The 20,365-nt window shown below is 41.8% G+C and overlaps 2 protein-coding genes across 2 annotated transcripts in view; one reads left to right on the top strand and one right to left on the bottom strand.

Moving 5' to 3' along the window:
- Positions 1-5,555: 5,555 nt before the first annotated feature.
- Positions 5,556-13,451, bottom strand: sostdc1a (sclerostin domain containing 1a). Its single transcript, XM_072251967.1, has 3 exons — positions 13,395-13,451; positions 8,801-9,140; positions 5,556-7,461 (listed from the first exon to the last, which is right to left on the bottom strand). The coding sequence occupies exons 2-3, from the start codon at positions 9,021-9,023 to the stop codon at positions 7,013-7,015; spliced, it is 672 nt and encodes a 223-aa protein (XP_072108068.1). The 5' UTR covers positions 9,024-9,140; positions 13,395-13,451; the 3' UTR covers positions 5,556-7,012.
- The window catches only part of LOC140195700 (leucine-rich repeat-containing protein 72), a 45,491-nt gene continuing 37,161 nt past the window's right edge, over positions 12,036-20,365 (top strand). The window contains 4 exon segments of the mRNA XM_072254412.1: positions 12,036-12,170; positions 13,351-13,464; positions 13,467-13,520; positions 13,523-13,597. Of these exon segments, the coding sequence (XP_072110513.1) occupies positions 12,036-12,170; positions 13,351-13,464; positions 13,467-13,520; positions 13,523-13,597 (378 nt within the window).

Here is a 20,365-nt window from a genome sequence, read left to right as displayed (position 1 = left end):
GCTGCCAGACGTTCCTCATATGGCAACCCTTTCATTCCTGGAATCATTCTTGTGAATCCTCTCTGAACCATCTCCAATGTCAGTAAAGGAGCCCAAAATTGCACACAATACTCCAAGTGTGGTCTCACGAGTGCCTTAGAGCCTCAACACCACATCCCTGCTCTTATATACTATGTGTCTAGAAATGAATGCCAACATTACATTTGCCTTCTGCACCACCGACTCAACCTGGAGGTTAACCTTTAGGGTATCCTGCACAAAGACTCCCAAGTCCCTTTGCATCTCTGCATCTTGAATGCTCTCCCTATCTAAATAATAGTCTGCCCATTTATTTCCTCCAGCAAAGTGCATGACCACACACTTTCCAACATTGTATTTCATTTGCTACTTCTTTGCCCATTCCCCTAAACTATCTAAGTCTCTCTGCAAGCACTCTATTTCCTCAAAACTACCCGCTCCTCCACCTAGGTTTGTATCATTGGCAAATTAATCACAAATCGATTAATTCCAAAGTTCAAATCATTGACATACTTCATAAGATAATCGGTCCCAACACCAACCCCTGTGAAACTCCACTGGTAACCGGCAGCCAGCCAGAATAGGATCCCCTTATTCCCACTCTCTGTTTTCTGCTGATCAGCCAATGCTCCACTCATGCTAGTAACTTCCCTGTAATTCCATGGGCTCTTATCTTGCTAAGCAGCCTCATCTGTGGCACCTTGTGAAAGGCCTTCTGAAAATCCAAGTACACCACATCTACTGCATCTCCTTTGTCTACCCTGCTTGTAATTTCTTCAAAAATTTGCAGTAGGTTAGTCAGGCAGGATTTTCCTTTCAGGAAACCATGCTGGCTTTGGTCTGTCTTGTCATGTGCCTCCAGGTATTCCGTAATCTCATCCCTAACAATCGATTCCAACAACTTCCCAACCACTGATGTCAGGCTAGCAGGTCTACAGTTTCCTTTCTGCTGCCTCGCACCCTTCTTAACTTCTTGAAAGATCATTGTTAATGCCTCAGCAACCCAAGGGTGCATTCCACCAGGTCCAGGAGATTTATCTACCCTCAGACCATTAAGTTTCCTGAGCACTTTCTCAGTTGTAATTTTCGCTGCACTTACGTCACTTTCCCGACATTCTTGAATGTCCAGTATACTGCAGATGTCTTCCACTGTGCAGACTGATACAAAATACACATTCAGTTCTTCTGCCATCTCTGCATCTCTCATTACAATACCTCCAGCGTCATTTTCTATTGGTCCTAGATCTATCCTCAACTCTCTTTTACCCTTTATATATTAAAAAAACTTTTTAGTATCTTCTTTGATATTAGTCACCAGCTCCCTTTCATAATTCATCTTTTCCTTCCTAATGACCTTCTTAGTTTCCTTCTGCAAGTTATTAAAAGCTTCCCAAGCTTATATTTCCCCACTAGCTTTGGCTTCCTTGTATGCCCTCTCTTTTGCTTTTACTTTGGCTCTGACTTCACTTGTCAGCCACAGTAGTGTTCTTCTTCCATTCAAAAATTTCTTCTTATTTGGAATATATCTGTTTTGCACTTCCCTCATTTTTTGCAGAAATTCCAGCCATTGCTGCTTTGCTGTCCTTCCTGCTAGTGTCCCTTTCCAGTCATCTTTGGCCATTTCCCCTCTCATGCCATTGTAATTTCCTTTATTCCACTGAAATACCTACACATTGGAATTTAAATTCTGCTTCTCAGATTTCAAAGTGAACTCGATCATATTGTGGTCATTGTTTCCTCAGGTTTCCTTAACCCTAAGCTCTCTTATCAGCTCCAGGTCATTGCACAACACCCAATCCAGCACAGCCGAACCCCCCTAATGGGCTCAACAACAAGCTGTTCGAAAAAGGCATCCCTTAGACATTCTACAAATTCTCTCTCTTGAGGTCCAGTCCTGGCCTAGTTTTCCCAATCCACTTTCATGTTAAAATCCCCAATGATTATCATTGCATTGCCCTTCTGACATGCCTTTTCTATCTCCTGCTGTAATTTGTAATCCACATCCCGGCTGCTGTTTGGAGGCTTGTATAGAACTACCATTAGTGTCCTTTTAACCTTGCCATTTCTTAACTCAGCCCATAAAGACACTACAACTTTTGATCCTATGTCATCCCTTCCTAATGATTTAATATTATTTTTATACACAGGGCCACGCCTCCCCCTCTGCCTACTAAACTATCTTTCCGATACACCGCATATCCTTGGACGTTCAGCTCCCAATGGCAGACAAGTTTCAGAGAGGGCCATAACATCATGCTTGCCAATCTGTCCCTGAATTTCAAGATCGTCCATTTTATTTCTTATGCTGCATGCATTCAAATATAGCACTTTCAGACCAGTATTTTTTGCTTTCTGTTGTAATCATCCCACTGGCTGTTGTTATGCTTCATCTCTTGCCTGTCCTTCCTATTATCTCTGTTGCATGCTACCTTTGATTTATTTCTTAATTCCCTTTCCTCAGCACTATCATTCCGGAGCTTGGTGGCCTGAGTTTTCATCTTCTGCCCAATAAAAATTGGGAGAAGAGACAATGGCTTGGACCCAAATGCTGGAGTGTCTGAGGCTAGGATTGAGACATGGTTTGAAACTTGATCGAGAATCTGAGCGCAAAACTGACACTAGACAAAATCACAAATGGGCTTATGATTGAGAACTGAACCTCAGTTCAGGTACTTCTTAAGCCCTCAATACTTGGCACCCAAAACATGATTGCCAATTAGTGGGACTGTCCTGACTCTTTAAAGGGGCCACACTAGCTATCCTGTACTCCGTGGAGTTACAGCATCTAAACTTCGGAAGCTGGTGCGGATGGGTACGTGTCAAACAGGTGGATGAGGTATCTTAAAAACGCAAACACAAGAAAATCTGCAGATGCTGGAAATTCAAGCAACACACGCAAAATACTGGTGGAACATAGCAGTCCAGGCAGCATTTTGTGTGTGTTGGATGAGGTATTTTATTATGTTGCTTGCTTACCCAAGACAGCAGGAAGTGTAAACAGAGTCAGTGCAGGTGGAGCTGGTTTTCATGATAGACTAGGCTATATTCACAAGTCTCTACAATTTCTTCCCATGCTTGGCAAAGCGGTTGCCATAGTAAATTGTAACGTATCCAGATAGGATGCTGTGTATGGTGCATTTGTTCAAATTGGTGAGAGTCATCAAGAACATGCCAAATTTCCTTAGCCTCCGGAGGAAGCAGGCTGTGATCAGCTTTCTTCACCACAGCATTTATGGTGATGGACCAGAAAAAAATTGTTGGTCTCCAAATTTGAGGAATGACGTTCTTGCTATTGAGGAAGTGCAGCAGAGGTTCACGAGGTTAATTCCCAGGATGGCGGGACTGTTATATGTTGAAAGATTGGAGCGACTGAGCTTGTATACACTGGAATTTAGAAGGATGAGAGGGGATCTGATTGAAACATATAAGATTATTAAGGGATTGGACATGCTAGAGGCAAGAAACATGTTCCCGATGTTGGGGGAGTCTAGGACCAGAGGCCACAGTTTAAGAATAATGGGTAGGCCATTTAGAACGGAGTTGAGGAAAAATTTTTTCACCCAGAGAGTTGTGGATCTGTGGAATGCTCTGCCTCAGAAGGCAGTGGAGGCCAATTCTCTGGATGCTTTCAAGAAAGAGTTAGATAGAGCTCTTAAAAATAGTGGAGTCAAGGGATATGGGGAGAAGGCAGTAACAGGGTACTGATTGTGGATGATCAGCCATGTTCACAGTGAATGTGATCGAAGGGGCAAATGGCCTACTCCTGCACCTATTGTCTATTGATATTATAGTTATGGGCCTGAAGTTCTCAACCATCTCCTCCTCAGCACCATTAATACAGGCAGGGGAATGTATTCTGCCCATTGTCTGGAAGACAATGGCTAACGCTTTTGCTCTGCTGACATTGAGGAAAATGTTGTTTTGAGAGCATATGACTAGGCTCTCCATCTCCTTCCTTTACTCTATCTCATCATTATTTGAGATTCGGCCCTCAATGGTGGTATATTCTGCAAACTTGTAGAGAGAGAATCTGGCCACTTTGCAGGACACCACTGTTGATAATTGTGACACAGGTGCTGTTGCCTGTCCTTATTGATTGTGGTCTTTCAGTCAAGAGGTCAAGATCCAGTTGCAGAGGAGGTGCTGAGTCCTAAGTCTTGGAATTTGAAGACGAATTTGTTTAGAATTATGGTATTGAACGTGAAGCTAATTAGACATCTGATGTAGGTGTCTTTGTTATCCAGGTGTTCATAGACGTGAGTGTAGTGTCAGGAAGATGTCCAGCTTCATATAAACTAACCAAAACCTTAGCCTCAAATATCGATGGAGTATTTTCATAAGTGGAAATGTAAAAGCAAATTATGTACAAGAACTCTCAGTTCCTCTGCATCTTAGAGCATTATGTGTAACAGTGAGGTGGCAGGGGTTGCAGGAGCTACCAGCCAAGCAATGAACGTGGCAGGAAGAATGGTGTGAGTGGAACTCCAGGAGACAGTGAGTCGAGCAGTGAGTTCAATAGTAAGTGAGTTCAATCAGGAGCAGCATGTTTACAGTATGTGGACCATTTAGAATGCAAAGAGTGGAGCAGCAAGAAGAGAGTGGAAAAAAAACTGTTAGGGAGCTGCAGGAGGGCAGTAAATACTGCAACAAGAAGGCAGAGAGTGCAACAATGGATGTATAGTTGGTGGAGATGCACATGATGCATTGACAGGGAGTGACTTGAGCAGCAATGTGAGAATCAGTGGGCCAGCAGTGGGATAATGAGTGGAGAAAAGAGCAGAGAGTGGAGCAGCAATGGAGGGACAGTAATTGGAGAGGGAGTTGGCAGCAAGAGCGGGCATAAGCAGGCTATGAGTGGAACAGTAAGGATACCACGACACTCTTGGCTGCTTGGAATTAGAGCTGTCGTGTGCATAGAAGTCAGAGGGTAGCGGTCGAAGAGACCTATTCGAGCTGGAAGTCTATAATTAGTGGTGTTGTGCAGGGATCTGTGCTTGGACCTCTGCTGTTGGTGACATATATAAAAGACCTGAATGAAAATGTAGATGGGTGGATTCGTTAGTTTGTGGATGATACCAAGATTACTGGAGTTGTGGTTAGTGTAGAAGACTAGCAAAGAATACAGCACAGTATAGATCAGTTGCAGATATGGACGGAGGAATGGCGAATGGAGTTTAACCCAGCTAAATGTGAGGTGTTGTTGCACCTTGGTAGGGCAAATGCAGCGACAGTACACTGTTAAGGACAAGGTGTGAGTGGAGCTGTAAGATCTCTGGTATTTTTCTTTTTGAATTTAATGTTAAATATTGGTAACAGATTATCATGTGCATCCAAGATAATGTGTAGTATAGGAAATATAATTGATCCTCACAAAACCTTGTTCAGCACTGCCATCATGCCATTGAAATTTGGGATTTCATAAGATGAAATATGAAGTTCAGTCTAGTCTACACCTCTTAGTATCTTAAATGCCATGAGCAACAGCAAGTACACACAACAAATAAATACACGAATAAAAAGTACAGAGAATCTGTGACTTTATTAATAAGTTTTCTACATGTTGTCGGGAATCAATCATTAAACGACAAAAAACATCTACTTAAATCAGAAAAGTGTGTTCGGTAGAAGGTAAAGATCTTTCCATTTTATTGATTGATTAAGCAAAGATAAGTAGAGTTTACTCTGATAAACCGTACAACCAATACCTGTACAAAATTCAAACTACATACTTGTACATGTATTCTAATTTGCTACTATTGGACTTGGAAAATTCAGATACAAGGGAAAATTATAAAACGTATCCTTAATAATTCTTTAGAACCAAAAACAATCATTTATTAAATAATCACATTGAGAAACAATAAATATACAGCAATGCATGTTTAACTGTTGAAGTCTCTGTCCCTTGATTCGATTTAATATGATAATTGACCAGTATCATCCTTGAATACTAAATAAACATTAAAGGTTTAAAGGTTGAAGTATCATTGGAGTTTGACATGCTTTGTGTAAAATGAACCTTATTTCCTAAACATAGATCAGAAATGGGTATAAGTTTCTGCTGGGAATTTGAAGAGTTGAATTATCATCATTGACCTGACTTGATTACTTTCATCCCTTGTGCAACCTCCTGTTTCTGCACTAAAGATGAATGTTGTATACATGAAAGATTTGAGAGTGTTTAATATATGTGCTGGGTGGTGGGGTGGGGATGTGTCTCTACCAAAGGAGGTGTAAGGCACACCTTCCCTCTGCTAGGCTGCAGGTCACCCTCGGGCAAGGTGTAATACCTGCATAGCCCCCCAGCCCCCGATAAGGGTCATGTGAACAGGTGGAGCAGGTGGTGCAGCTGGTGTGACCACTAACGCCAGGCAGACAATCTGTGAAGAGTATTGATAATGGCTGGGGTCACCCGTCATGTAAGGACACTGCCCAGAAGGTGGCAATGGCAAACCTCTTCTGTAGAAGACCATGATCACCCACATCATACGACACAGCACGTAATAATGATGATGAATATGTGAGGAGCACTGGGCTAGTTAGAAATCCATCCAACAGTATTTATCTGAATAGCTTAAATTGCTTTAATTAATTTGATGATCAAATTTAAACAATTATAATTCCTAGTATGGTTTATTCAATTATTGGGAGTAATAATCTGTGAATTTGAGTCATACAACTTAATTTTTCTTCACTGTCTTATTATGTTTTTGTTTTCTTAATTATTATCCAAAGTGCTGCTATTATAATTTTAAGTGGAAGGTACAGAGTAAGGAATGGTATTGAAAACATTAATTAATGTGTCCAGATTCCTGAGCATACATGTTTCATTCAGGAGTCTGGGTGGATAATACTTACCTGCTGGACTATAAACTAATCCTTGTTTTAATCAATTAATCATACCTAGGAAATATGGAATAAACTTGTTTGATGGTATGCTGAACAACATAGGGAGTTCATTCTTATATAGTATGGTTCACATGGTGCAAAAACATCACTGTTTGTCTTCCAATTCATGCCAATTTCTTTTACGTTTGATCTCCTCTTGGTGAATCTTACGGGATTTTTTTTTGCCTCTGGATCTTCTCTTGCTTGCTGGAAATGTGGCCTCGAAGTTGATAATGCTTGATGCATTGTGCTGTCGTGTGTATCTCTTGCACTTGCAAGAAGTAACTATAGTGATTTTGTAGGTTCGTGTCCCTCCATTCTGGCACTGGAGCTGAATTCTCTCGGTGCGAGTCTTGTCAGTCACACAGCGCCACTCTTGTGTGTTCCTTCTACTCCAGTATTTTCTGCCATAACCTCCAATCCAGTTAGGAAGCACTGGCATAGGTAAGCACTCTCCTGCACACACTAACTCCTTCACTGGATTGATACTTGTGCACAGACCATCAGAAATGTATTTGGTTGATCTGAGCTCACGACAACCAACTTGAGATTGATCTACATTTAAAAAAAACAAATTATTTTTTTCATACAATTGATTTTTAAAACTCAAATAAGATGCTCATAATCACCCCACCCCATCAGCCTTTTAAAATTCTGCTTTACTTGAAAATTCTCACTCTTTTTTAAATTTTTTGGTATTAGATTATACTGTTTCAAAGCTTAAACATCTTCTCTATCCATGAAATCAAGCCAAGAGCATTTTTTAAAATTTGCCATGAATCAAATCCATAAAAATGTCTGTTCTGCTCAACATGTGTGTCTTTTTAGAACTACAAAAACATATTTTTCAGATAATACTTCCAGTAACTAAGTCTAGCTTGTAACCAAATACCTATGGAATGTTTAACTGATTTTCAAAATGGGGCAATGTCAAACATTAGTTGATTTTGTTTGCTGCTTTCCAAACTTCTTTCAATTTGTTAATCATCACAGCAACAAAAGAAACATATTCAGTGCTAAATTTTTATGTTCCAATTTGCATTTTCTTAAAAATTTGTGTTTAGGTGACAAATTGAATAAATGCACATCCATGAAAAACTAGCCAATTAAATTTAGAAAGCTATGTTGATTAATCAAGAACCTTGCTCCTTTTGCTTTTCTGTATATTGACACACAAATCTAAATTGGATTGTCACTTTTAATCTGGAATAAATTCACTGAAATTCTGCCAATGGAGGGCAGTGCCATATATGTCTTATCGGTCTCTTTGAAGGCAATGCAAAGATAGGTTGATTACAAATATAGCTAACATGATAGTGCATGTAATTCTAGTAACTGTAATTGAAAACTTGCTGAACACTCAAATGCTAAATGAAACCTTCAAGCATTGGTCAGAATGTGCTCCTGCTTCTCACAAGCATGATCAGAAGCTGTGTGAGGCACCTCAATGAAAATAACCCAGTGAAAATAATGTATTTTAGATCAATAGACAGCTCAATACTTCATAAAGATTACAAAATAATTATCAGTGCAATTTTCTTGAGACTGTCCATTCAGGAAATTTGATAACATTTTTTATACATGGCCATGCTACTTATTTCATAGTTTCCATTTAAATTATTCTCATCTTTTTACATTGTTTTGACATATAATATAATGTATTATCCGTATTTTAATAATAGCACATTGTCTATGAAAATGCCACCTTTATACATTTACTAATGATATAATTAATGCAATAATGAATTTTGTACTTAAATCTAAATGTTAATTTAGCAGAAAGTCAAGTTCTACAATACATATGTCTAATGCCATATTATTTATTAGGTCTTACTATAATAGGGGAAAAGCTCCCAAAGCAAAGATAATATTTCTCAAAACACACAAACTGTACCTTTATGATCCATGTCTGAAGGGTTAGGTAGCCTTCCTCCATTCCTTGCCTGATTTAATGTTAAATTACTTGGACGTTCATGCTGTAGCACCTTGAGATTGTAGAATATTTCTGTAGCATCATTTTTAGTTTGTTCTGCACCCATGTCAAAGGCAAAGCAGCATTTTACAAAAATGCATGCTATCACAAAGAAAGTGCAATCAAAAGGCTGTGTAATAATCATGGCTCAAGAACGCTCAGGATGAAGATCTGGTTGTAACGTTGTAGGTTTTAACGTGGAGTTTCTGTGCCTTGCTTTTTATAAAGCTCCTTGGCATTCATTCAAGTGGAAACAGTGAAGCTTGAGAAAGGAAACATACAGACATATCCTGATAACCAATAGCAAGCCAGATCACACACGTAGAAGTGTGGTATATGCAAATCATGTCAGTTTCAAATTTCACACATCTCAGGTTTCACATTGTGAAATATTTCTTTTGTAACACCCCTTAAAGAGACAGAATCCTTGTGATGTATGACATTAGTGAAGTTCCAAATATATGCACAAATGCACATAACATGTTTTACAGATCCTAGTACATGGGGTATTAATATTCAATGAAGCACATTTTAATCAGGAATTTTTCTTATAATTGTAACCTGTTTTATATGCGTAAACCTGTTACATCAATCCAAAATAATTCTGAGAATTATGTTATTTGCAATAATTACTTCCCTTTTTATCTTATTTGTGTACTTGCATTATCACACAATGAGATTTTTGATTTAACAAAATAATAAGACTTCTGAACTGTCCACGAACACTACATCTCTATCCCTTTTCGTCACTATTAATTATTCTTATTTGTAACTTATAGTAGTTTGTACTGCTGCCAAAAACAACAAATTTCACGACTTATGTCACTGACAATAAACCTGATTCTGATTCAATGCAATGTCAAAAGCTTAACAATACTGCATATTGAATCCTAACTCAATATAGTATGCATACTTCATCCCCCTCCGCTGGTTTCACCTATCACCTGCCAACTTGTACTCTTTCCCCTCATGCCAGCTTCTTATTCTGGCTTCTTTCCCCTTCCTTTACCGTACAGATGAACAGTCTCGGTCCGAACATCAACTGTGTATTTCTCACCACAGAGGCTGTTTAACCTAGTAAATTCCTCCAATTTACTGTATGTGTTGCACTGTTAATTGTAATTAGAGATTGTTAATTAATTGCTAATGGTTGATAAGGACCTTTAAAATTTGCATTGTCCCATCCCTACATTTTTTATATGAGCAACACACACAAAAATGCTGGTGAACTCAGCAGGCCAGGCAGCATCTCTAGGAAGAGGTACAGTCGACGTTTCGGACCGAGACCCTTCGTCAGGACTAACTGAAGGAAGAGATAGTAAGAGATTTGAAAGTGGGAGGGTGAGGGGGAGATCCGAAATGATAGGAGAAGACAGGAGGAGAGGGGTGGATCTCAGATCTGGAAAGTTGATTGGCAAAAAGGATACCAGGCTGGAGAAGGGAGAAGATCATGGGACGGGAAGCCTGGGGAGAAAGAGAAGAGGGGAGGGGAGCCCGGAGGGTGTAGAACAGGCAAGGAGTTGTAGTGAGAGGGACAGAGGGAGAAAAAAAGAGAAGAAAAGGGGGGAAATACATAAAAAATATATTACTAAGGGATGGGGTTTGAAGGGGAGGAGGGACATTAGCAGAAGTTAGAGAAATCAATATTCATGCCATCAGGTTGGAGGCTACCCGGATGGAATATAAGGTGTTTTTCCTCCAACCTGAGTGTGGCTTTATCTTGACAGTAGATGAGGCCATGGATAGACATATCAGAATGGGAATGGGACGTGGAATTAATATACGTGGCCACTGGGAGATCTTGCTTTCTGTGGTGAACAGAGCGTAGGTTTTCAGCAAAACGATCTCCCAGTCTGGGTCGGGTCTCCCCAATATATAGAAGGCTGCACCGGGAGCACCAGACACAATAAGACTCACAGGTGAAGTGTCTCCTCACCTGGAAGGACTGTCTGGGGCCCTGAATGGTGGTGAGGGAGTAAGTGTAAGGGCATGTGTAGCACTTGTTCCACTTACAAGGATAAGTGCCAGGAGAGAGATCAGTGGGAAGGGATGGGGGGGACGAATGGACAAAGGAGTCACATAGGGAGCGATCCCTGTGGAAAGCGGGGTGGGGGGGAGGGAAAGATGTACTTGGTGGTAGGATCCCATTGGAGGTGGTGGAAGTTACGGAGAATTATATGTTAGACCCGGAGGCTGGTGGGGTGGTAGGTTAGGACAAGGGGAACCCTATTCCTAGTGGGGTGGCGGGAGGATGGGGTGAGAGCAGATGTGCGTGAAATGAAAGAGATGTGTTTGAGAGCAGAGTTGATGGTGGAGGAAGGGGATCCTCTTTCTTTAAAAAAGGAAGACATCTCCTTCGTCCTGGAATGAAAAGCCTCATCCTGAGAGCAGATGCGGCGGAGATGGAGGAATTACGAGAAGGGGATGGCACTTTTGCAAGAGAAAAGGTGGGAAGAGGAATAGTCCAGGTAGCTGTGAGAGTCCGTAGGCTTATCATAGACAATTTTTTATGTGAGATGCAATTCGACATGGATCCCCAGGTCTCTTAGAATGAAGTACTATATATTTATTTATTGAGATACAGCATGGAATAGGCCCTTCTGGCCTTTCATTCACATCACGTAACAATCCCCCAATTCAATCTGGGCCTAATCACAGGCCAATTTACAATGACCATTTAGTCTATCAACTGGCACATCTGTGGGAGGAAACCCATGTGGTCACAGGGAGAACTTACAAATTCCTTACAGGCAGGTGGGAATTGAACCTACGTCACTCGTACAGTAAAGCGGTGTGCTAATCACTGCACTACCGTGCTGCCCCAACTTAAATAAATTGTGTTTTAATGAATTAATGGAATCAATGCTCTCTGGAAGTAATGTCATTTGGTTTATTTAGGGTATTTTGCATTGTTTTATTAAAGATCAGGTTTTGAATATAATTTACATGTCACAAAAGAGCTGCTCCTTGATTCCAGGAAGAAAGTGAAGCCCATGTTCCTGTTCACATCAACAGTGTTGTGGTTGAGAGTTTAGAGGGCTATGGGTAACCCTAGGTAATTTCTGTGGCAAGGACATTTTCCGCACAACTTTGTGGGCTGAAGGGCCTGTATTGTGCTGTAGATTTTCTATGTTTCTAAGTTTGAAGAGTGAACATCATGTCGTGGTCCGACCATGTTTACAGCACAGCTTTTCCTCAGGAGGCCAAAGAAATCTGTCAAGTCCACTTCGAGCCTCGCCAATTTTTATTGTTGCACCACAGAAAGAAACCTATCTGGAGGCAGCACGGCTTGGTATGATAACTGCTCTATCCGTGACTGCAAGAGACTCAGAATCATGTTTATCACTGCCATACATGGTGAAATTTGTTGTTTTGCAGCAGTGCAAAAAAAACTATAAATTACAATAAGGAATAAGTAATGAAAAAAAAGAGCAAAAATATTGAGGTAGTGTTCATCGGTTCCTTGTCTGTTCAGAAATCTGATGGCAAAGTTGAATCCTAAAACGTTGGGCGTGTGTCTTCAGGCTCCTGTACTTACTCGCTGTAGAGAGTTGTGGACAGAGTCCCCCACATCACGGAAAACAGCCTCCCCCACCACCATGGCCCTCTGCTTTGAAAAAGTAGTCGGTATAATCAAAGCCCCACCCATCACAGGCATTCTCTCTCCTCTCTTCCTATCAGGCAGTAAATACAAAAGGCTGTGAAAACGTAGAGGCTCAAGGACTGCCTCTATCCTGATGTTTTAAGGATATTGAATGGTTCCATAGTACGTTAACACGGATTTTTGACCTCACAATCGACTTTATTGTGACCTTGCACACATACTGTCCACCTGCACTGAACTTCCTCTATTACAACGCTTTATTCGGCACTTTGTTCTTATTTTACCTTGTACTACCTTAAAAAACTGTTGGAATTAATTGATCTGTATTGATGGTATGCGATCACATGCCTCAGTACATTTGACAATAATAAACAAATTTACCAATTTACTTTCAATGTTTAAAAAGCCGCTAAAAGACCTCGAAGTGGAGTGCTTATCAGTCCACAGAAACTACTGTGATCTGCTGAGCGATTTGTAACATTTTTTTTGCTTCTAACATTTAGGGCAAACAGCAATGCAGAACGGAATTCTGTCGCGAATTATACAAATGTACAAATAAATTGTGCAGCTGTTAATAGTCTGACAATCTTACGGCTAATAGTAAACCATATAAAATTAATACTCCATCAGGAAGGTGTTGTTATTTAAATGGAAATGTCCTGCTGCAAAAAGCTGATCTTCACGGCATTTTGCTCTGGATATGTACGTTATTGACAGTAAACCTGGTCTTGAAAGCTGCTGAAAATCTAAAACAAAAGTATAAAATGGTGGAAATACTCAGTAACTCAGACCTCCCACAGTGTGACCTGCAAAATATTTCCATAATTTCCCATTTTTTGCTGTAATTTAATTACGAACGCGGTTGCAGCTACCAAGATTTAGGGTCCAAAATTTCGCGCCGAGTGAACTTACATTGTGCATTTTGGACACCTTTGGAAATGCTCAGAGTACAGTATTGTGGACAAATAGCATTGCACAAGGTGCAGTACAACCGGCCGAATGCCACCGACAACACGCAGGATCAACACTATGTACCGGCACCCCGCACCCGAGCCCGGAGTGCGACGTCACGTCGCCGAGCAACCGTTTCCAAACACAAGATGGCGGCGGCAGAGGTGAGCAACAGTGGTGGGAGGATGAGGGCTGATAGGTCTGTCTCGTCTGGTTTATAGTCTTCTCCTCCGGGAGCGGCTGGCATGGATAAGTCCGAGATAGAAGCCCATCAGATAGAGCAGCTGGGAAATCTAAAAACAGTTAATTAAATAAATAGCAAAGATGCGAGTGAAAATGAAAACTGCCGCTGTTGGAAATCATAAAGTGGGGGGGGGGAGTAAAATACTGGAAGTAGTAATGAAGATAAGTCTGGATGCATTGTGTCTGCGCGGAATTACACAGGTGCATTAATCTCACAAATAGATATAAATATATACAATATGATTGCCATTATTGAGACGTGTCTGAACAAGTGACTAAGCTTTGGGACTGAGCACTCAAGGGTCTTCAGTACAGTACTCACAAGAGGCTGGAAAAAAGGCGAGGGGGCATAGTGGCATTGTCAGTAAAAGAAGAATTACAATCTTGGTAGAACAAAGTACCTGTAACACCATGGGGTCTGAACGTTTGGTGGAGGTCAAGTACATACTCCAAACATTAGAGTGGATGCAATTAAACTGGACTCAAATGTGACAAGAACACAGCAATAATTATGTGTGATGTTAATCTACATAATTCATTAATCTGTCTTGCACACCATCTATACAGATCACTTAATTATAATGGTGCATTGAGGTAATACAAGGTAAAACAATAACTGAGTGCAAAATAAAATATAATAGTACAGAAAGAATGTAGTCCAGGTAGACAGTAAAGTGCAAGAACACAAGATAGATTGTGAGGTCAAGGATCCATCTTATCACACTAGGGAATCATTTAATTTTCTTAAAGCAGTCGAGTAACAGCTGTCCTTTAGTCTGTGTCTTTTTGTATCTTCTGCCCAATGGAAAGGACAGAAGAGAGAATGTCCTGGTTGGTGGAATCTTTGATTATACAGTGGCATGCAAAAGTTTGGGCAATCCTGGTCAAAATTTCTGTTACTGTGAATAGCTAAGTGAGTAAAAGATGAACTGATTTCCAAAAGGCATAAAGTTAAAGATGACACATTTCTTTAATATTTTAAGCAAGATTACATTTTTATTTCCATCTTTTACAGTTTCAAAGTAACAAAAAAAGGAAAAGGGCCCAAAGCAAAAGTTTGGGCATCCTGCATGGCAGTACTTAATAACACACCCCTTGGCAAGTGTCACAGCTTGTAAATGCTTTTCGTAGCCAGTTAATCATCTTTCAATTCTTGTTTGGGGGATTTTCGCCCATTCTTCCTTGCAAAAGGCTTCTAGTTCTGTGAGATTCTTGGGCTGTCTTGCATGCACTGCTCTATTGAGGTCTATCCACAGGTTCTTTTTGAGGCACTGCTTCTTGAAGATGTCTTGGATACTACAGAGGCTAGTGCTCATGATGGAGCTGACTAATTTTATAACTCTCTGCAACTTCTATCCTGTGCTGCAGCCATGGAATACTAGACGGTGATGCAGCCAATCAGAATGTTCTCCAGGGTGCATCTGTAGAAATTTGCTTGTGATTAAATAACATATCAACTCTCCTCAAACTGCTAATGAAATATAGCCACTATCTTGCCTTCTTTAAAGCTGCATCGATTTGTCGGGACCAGGTTAGGTCCTTACCGATATTAACACCCAGGAACTTGAAATTGCTCACTCTCTCCACTTCTGAACACGCTATGAGGCCTGGTGTGTGTTCTCTTACCTTATCCTTTTTGAAGTCCACAATCAGCTCTTTGGTTTTACTGACACTGAGTGCAGGTTGTTGCTGCGATGCCACTCAACTAGTGGTGTGGCAGCACCACTCATTCCGGCATGTCAGTCCATGGCCTCTTCTACTGCTGTGATGAGGCCATGCTCAGGTTCCATCTGGGTAGCCTCCAATCTGATAGCATGAACATCGTTTTCTCGAACTTCTGGTATTTGACCCCCACCTTCACCATTCCAATTCCCATTTCCCTCTTTTGTCCTCTCTCCTTATCTGCCCAGCACCTCCCTCTGGTGCTCCTCCCCCTTCCCTTTCTTCTATGGTCTTCTGTCCCCTCCTGTCAGATTCCCACTTCTCCAGCCCTTTACCTCTTTCACCGATCAACTTCCCGGCTCTTTACTCCATCCCTCCTCTTCTGCTGGTTTCGCGTATCACCTGCCACCTTGTAATTCTTCCACCCCTCCCCCCACCTTCTTGCTCTCACTTCTGATCTTTTTTCCAGTCCTGATGAAGTGTCTCGGCCTGAAACGTCGACTGTTTGCTCTTTTCCATAGCTGCTACCTGGCCTGCTGAGTTCTTTCAGCATTTTGTGTGTGTTGTTTGGATTTCCAGCATCTGTAGATTTTTGTTGTCCTTGTGCCACTCAGCTAGCTGGTATGTCTCACTCCTGTATGCCCTCTCATCACCATCTGAGATTATGCCAACAATGGTAATTTAACAATATGTAATTTAAAACTGGAGACTGCTTTTCAAATTGTACCCAAGTACAATTGCATAAAAAGAGTTCAGGTGGAAGAAGGTAAGAGGTCACTGTTATTATCTTAATCTCCTGCAAATTATATTTATCTTGCAGTCCTTTTGTTTTGTAATTGTTATTAATAATTCAGAAGACAGTGAGCAAAGCATAAACGTGGCTTTGCAAGACAGATAGACTCTGTTTTTGCATATATACCTTAAACATATTAGGGTGTACAAAGCACTTCACAGCCAGAAACATAAATTGACATATTGCAACAAAGGAAGTATGAGTGATAGAGAACAAAAGCAGGCCTTTGGCCTACCCTATCCATACCAACCATGAAGTAACCATTTATACTAATCCCATTTACAACCACCTGATCCATATCCTTCTGTGCTTTGGCAATTCAGGTGCTTGTCCAGATACGCCTTAAAGGTTGTGAGAATCTTTGCATCCACCACCACCATCGACAGGGGATTGCAAATTTTTTGCCATCTTCTGACTAAAGTTTACTACTCAGAAGAACACCCACCACTTGAAGCTTCTAGTTTACACGGAGAAACATACACTCAGGGTCCTCCGAGAGGCAGAGAGAATGATAGACCCAATCGGACGGATACGGTTAATTACAGGGAATGACTACGACCAAGAGCTGGGATAAGAGGCTTTGAGTGTCCAATGTGTTGGTGTGGGAGAGTGTTTTCCAGCATTAAAGGTTTATGAGTCCACCAAGCAAAGTTGAAGTGCTATTCCATCCCAGTAGATGAAGATGGAATTACTTCACCAAGCACAGTTTTCAACCACTGATTTACAAGCCACAGCGATTTGCTCTGGAGAGAGTCATCATACTCCAGGTTAGATGAGAGATAACCCAAGTCAGGTTTCAGACCACAGTACCCAGGTAGATCCTTCGCATGATGGCGGTGGTGAGGAGGTAGAAAAGAAGAGGAAGGTCAAGTGGCCAGCAATGACAGATGAGAAGACTTGGCGTGTGTTTGATGAGGATATCAGTATGATGTTGGAGCACACTTTCATGGGGACATCAAAGGAGAAGTTGGAAGTGATGGGTGATATGATTTATGATGTTGGAAAGTACCGGTTTGGTTTGGTTGAATTGAAGAAAGCAAAGCCTACACAGACACCAAGCAGGCACCAGAAGGAGATTAGTAGGTTGAGGAGAGAGTTTAGATCGTTGAGACAGAGGTGGAAGGTAGCAAGTGAGGGTGAAAAACCAGGGCTTGCTGATTTCCAAGAGCATTTTGGATTAAAGTTGGCATCACTCCGTTGTGCAGAGTCACAACGTAAAAAGAGAAAGAAGGGAGAGAAGGCAAGAAAGTTGTTCTTTGAGAACCTTCACCAGTTCACAAAGAAATTGTTTGAACAAAATAAGAGCGGGCAGCTTAACATCTCTCAACAAGAACTTGAGGATCACCTGGCAAGCGCTTACTCTAACGAACAGCGGGAGGCTCCTTTGCTTGACATTTCAGGGCTTGTGAAGCCTACCGGAGCCAGGAGTGAAGTTCGATCTGTCAGAATCCATACTGGCAGAAGTCGAACGGTTCATCTGAAAGGCAAGGTCAGGTTCAGTGCCAAGACCTAATGGAGTGCCGTATAAGGTGTTCAAGGAGTGTGAAGAGCTGAGGAAATACTTGTGCAGATTGTTAAAGGTGTTAAAGGTGGTATGGAGACAAGGTGTTGTTCCTTTGTTATGGAGTGAGGCTGAAGGAGTATACATCCCGAAAGAAGAGAATTCTACTACATTGAATTAGTTCCAATCAATTTCACTCCTGAATGTAGAGGGGAAGATTATGTTTGGCATTCTAGCAGAAAGAATATCTTTATTTGTGATAGAGAATGGATTGGTAAATACATCTACGCAGAAGGCAGGAATACCAGGCTTCCCGGGATGCCTTGAACATACTAGCATGATATGGCATACCATCCAGGAGTCGAAAAGGTTGAGAAGAAATCTGGCTGTAGTTTGGCTTGATCTGGCAAATGCGTATGGTCCTGTTCCCCATGCCCTGATTGAGTTTACGATGGAATTCCTATGGACTCCTGCTAAGGTGAAGAACTTTGTTATGCAGTACTACAGCGATTTCCGGATGAGGTTTTCCACTCAGCAGTTTACAAGTAGGTGGCAGAGCTTGGATGTTGGAATCCCAAAGGGGTTGTGCGATTTCACCCATCCTTTTTGTGTTATCCATGGAGGTCATTGTGAGGGCTGCAGAATCAGTGGGACCAGGTGTCGCACTTGATGGCGGAGGGGAGTTACCACCAATACAAGCATTCTTGGACGATCTCACCCTTTTGGATCCTAGCACAGAGGCAGTGGAGAGTGTACTATCTAGACTCGAGGAGCTAATGGATTGGGGAAGAATGAAGTTCAAGACCAAGAAGTCAAGAAGCCTTGTTCTTATGAGAGGAAAGCTGGTTGACTTTCATTTCACCCTTTGTGGAGAGGAGATTCCATCCATTCAGGACCAACCAGTTAAGAGCCTCGGGCGATGGTACACAGAGGAGCTGAGCGACACCAAGAGAGTTCAAGAGACAGGAGAACAGATCAGCAGAGGTCTGATGTCTGTTGACAAGTGTGGCTTGCCTGGCAAGTTGAAGCTGTGGTGCTTGCAGTATGGATTGATGCCACAGATAATGTGGCCACTAACTGTCTATGAAGTGGCAATGTCCCATGTTGAGGCAATGGAACGGAAGATCAATAGGTATGCGAAGAAGTGGTTTGGAGTACCGAGCAGCCTCACCAGTGTTACAGTAGCCAGACAAAGCTTACCATCCCAGTACAATCCCTTGTTGAAGAGGTCAAGGTAGTCAAGGTGAGATCATTCTTGATGCTTCGAGACTCAAAAGACCCTGTCATCAAGAACACCCAGCCGGATGTGGGATCAGGCAGGAAGTGGTCAGCCCATGTAGCAGTTGATGAGGCAGAGTCTAGATTGAAGCACCAAGGAGACGGTTGGGGCTATCCAGCTACGGCACCAGGGACTTGGATGGACAACCCACAAGTGGTGGTCATCTTCTACAGGTAAGGAGCACCGTGAGTTTGTAACACAAGAAATACGAGAGGTAGAAGACGAGAAGAGGTTAGCTAAAACAGCTGGCCTGGCCAAACAAAGGGCTTGGATCTGGTGGGAAAGTGTTGAACAACAGCATCTATCTTGGAATGTTCTGTGGAAGATGGAACCGCTCCGTATTTCTTTCCTGTGCAGAGCAGTGTATGACCTGATCCTAACACTTGCCAACTTCAGCAACTGGTATGAAGATAAGACAGGTGTGCTGCTTGTGGCGAGAAGGGAACACTTCAACATATTTTGAGTGCATGTAGAGTCAATCTTTCCAGCGGCATGTACACTTGGAGACACAACAATGTTCTCAAAGTTGTAACAGAAGTGGTTGAGCAGGGAGTACTGCAGCACAACTTATCTTATGTCCCATGCTGCACAGAACATCACATATTGTTTGTGAAAGAAGGCTCCAAGTCAAGGGTGTACAGCGCAAGCCCATGATCAAGCATACTTTCTTCAGCCAATGATTGGTGTGCCAAGGCCGACCTGGATGGGAAAGGCAGCTTCCCGGAGCAAATAGCTTTCACCACATTGTGTACAGATATAATCGTATGGTCTGACACCAGTAGAGAAGTGGTTACTGATGAACTCACCTGGGAAGACAACATCGATGAAGCCCATGAGTGCAAGTTAACCAAGTATGCAGAATTAAGATGAGAGTGCAGAGACGGAGGGTGGAAGGTCTCATGCTGTCCAATCGAAGTAGGTTGCTGTGGCTTTATTGTGTTCACTTTCCAGAAGTGACTGCGTGACCTTGGCTTCACCAGCAGAGAGATCAAGTCAACCAGCAGGGCTGTAGCTGAGGCAGCAGAGACATGATCATCATGGGTGTGGACCAAGTACGTCCAGAGGGGCAGATAGTCGGACAGTGTATCTATCTTTTGCAAGCCCTTCAGTAGTTGCATAGACACCTGAAGAGTAGACTATTTGTTGGATGGAAACGACCAACAACTCTGATCGAGGCAGATGCCAAGTTTTTAAGCTCACCAGTGGGAGCTGGTGCTTTAGTACTGCTGGCCTACCACCTGGAGGGAGTCTTGATCATAAGCGGGCTGAAACTCCTGAAGACAGGTGGCAGATCAACTGATGATCCCACTGGTGATAGCACAGGACAGTTAACATCTTAGTCCAAGTGTATTTTCAATTCTGTGTCCCCTTATCTAAGCACCTCATAATTTTGTACACCTTTATCAGGTCTTCCAAGAAAAATAATCCTAATGTGTTCAGTTTTTCCTCATAAC

Source organism: Mobula birostris, chromosome 3 (assembly GCF_030028105.1).
Source record: "Mobula birostris isolate sMobBir1 chromosome 3, sMobBir1.hap1, whole genome shotgun sequence".
NCBI classification, from domain to species: Eukaryota; Metazoa; Chordata; class Chondrichthyes; order Myliobatiformes; family Myliobatidae; genus Mobula; species Mobula birostris.
Note: the sequence above shows the minus strand (reverse complement) of the source record. Positions and strands in the feature narration are given on the sequence as shown.

Excerpts from the sequence above, each read along its gene's own strand:
- sostdc1a (XM_072251967.1), bottom strand. The coding sequence starts at position 9,023 with ATGATTATTACACAGCCTTTTGATTGCACTTTCTTTGTGATAGCATGC. Across the intron at positions 7,462-8,800 it reads TTCAGACATGGATCATAAAG|ATCAATCTCAAGTTGGTTGT; the intron begins GTACAGTTTGTG and ends TTTTAAATGTAG.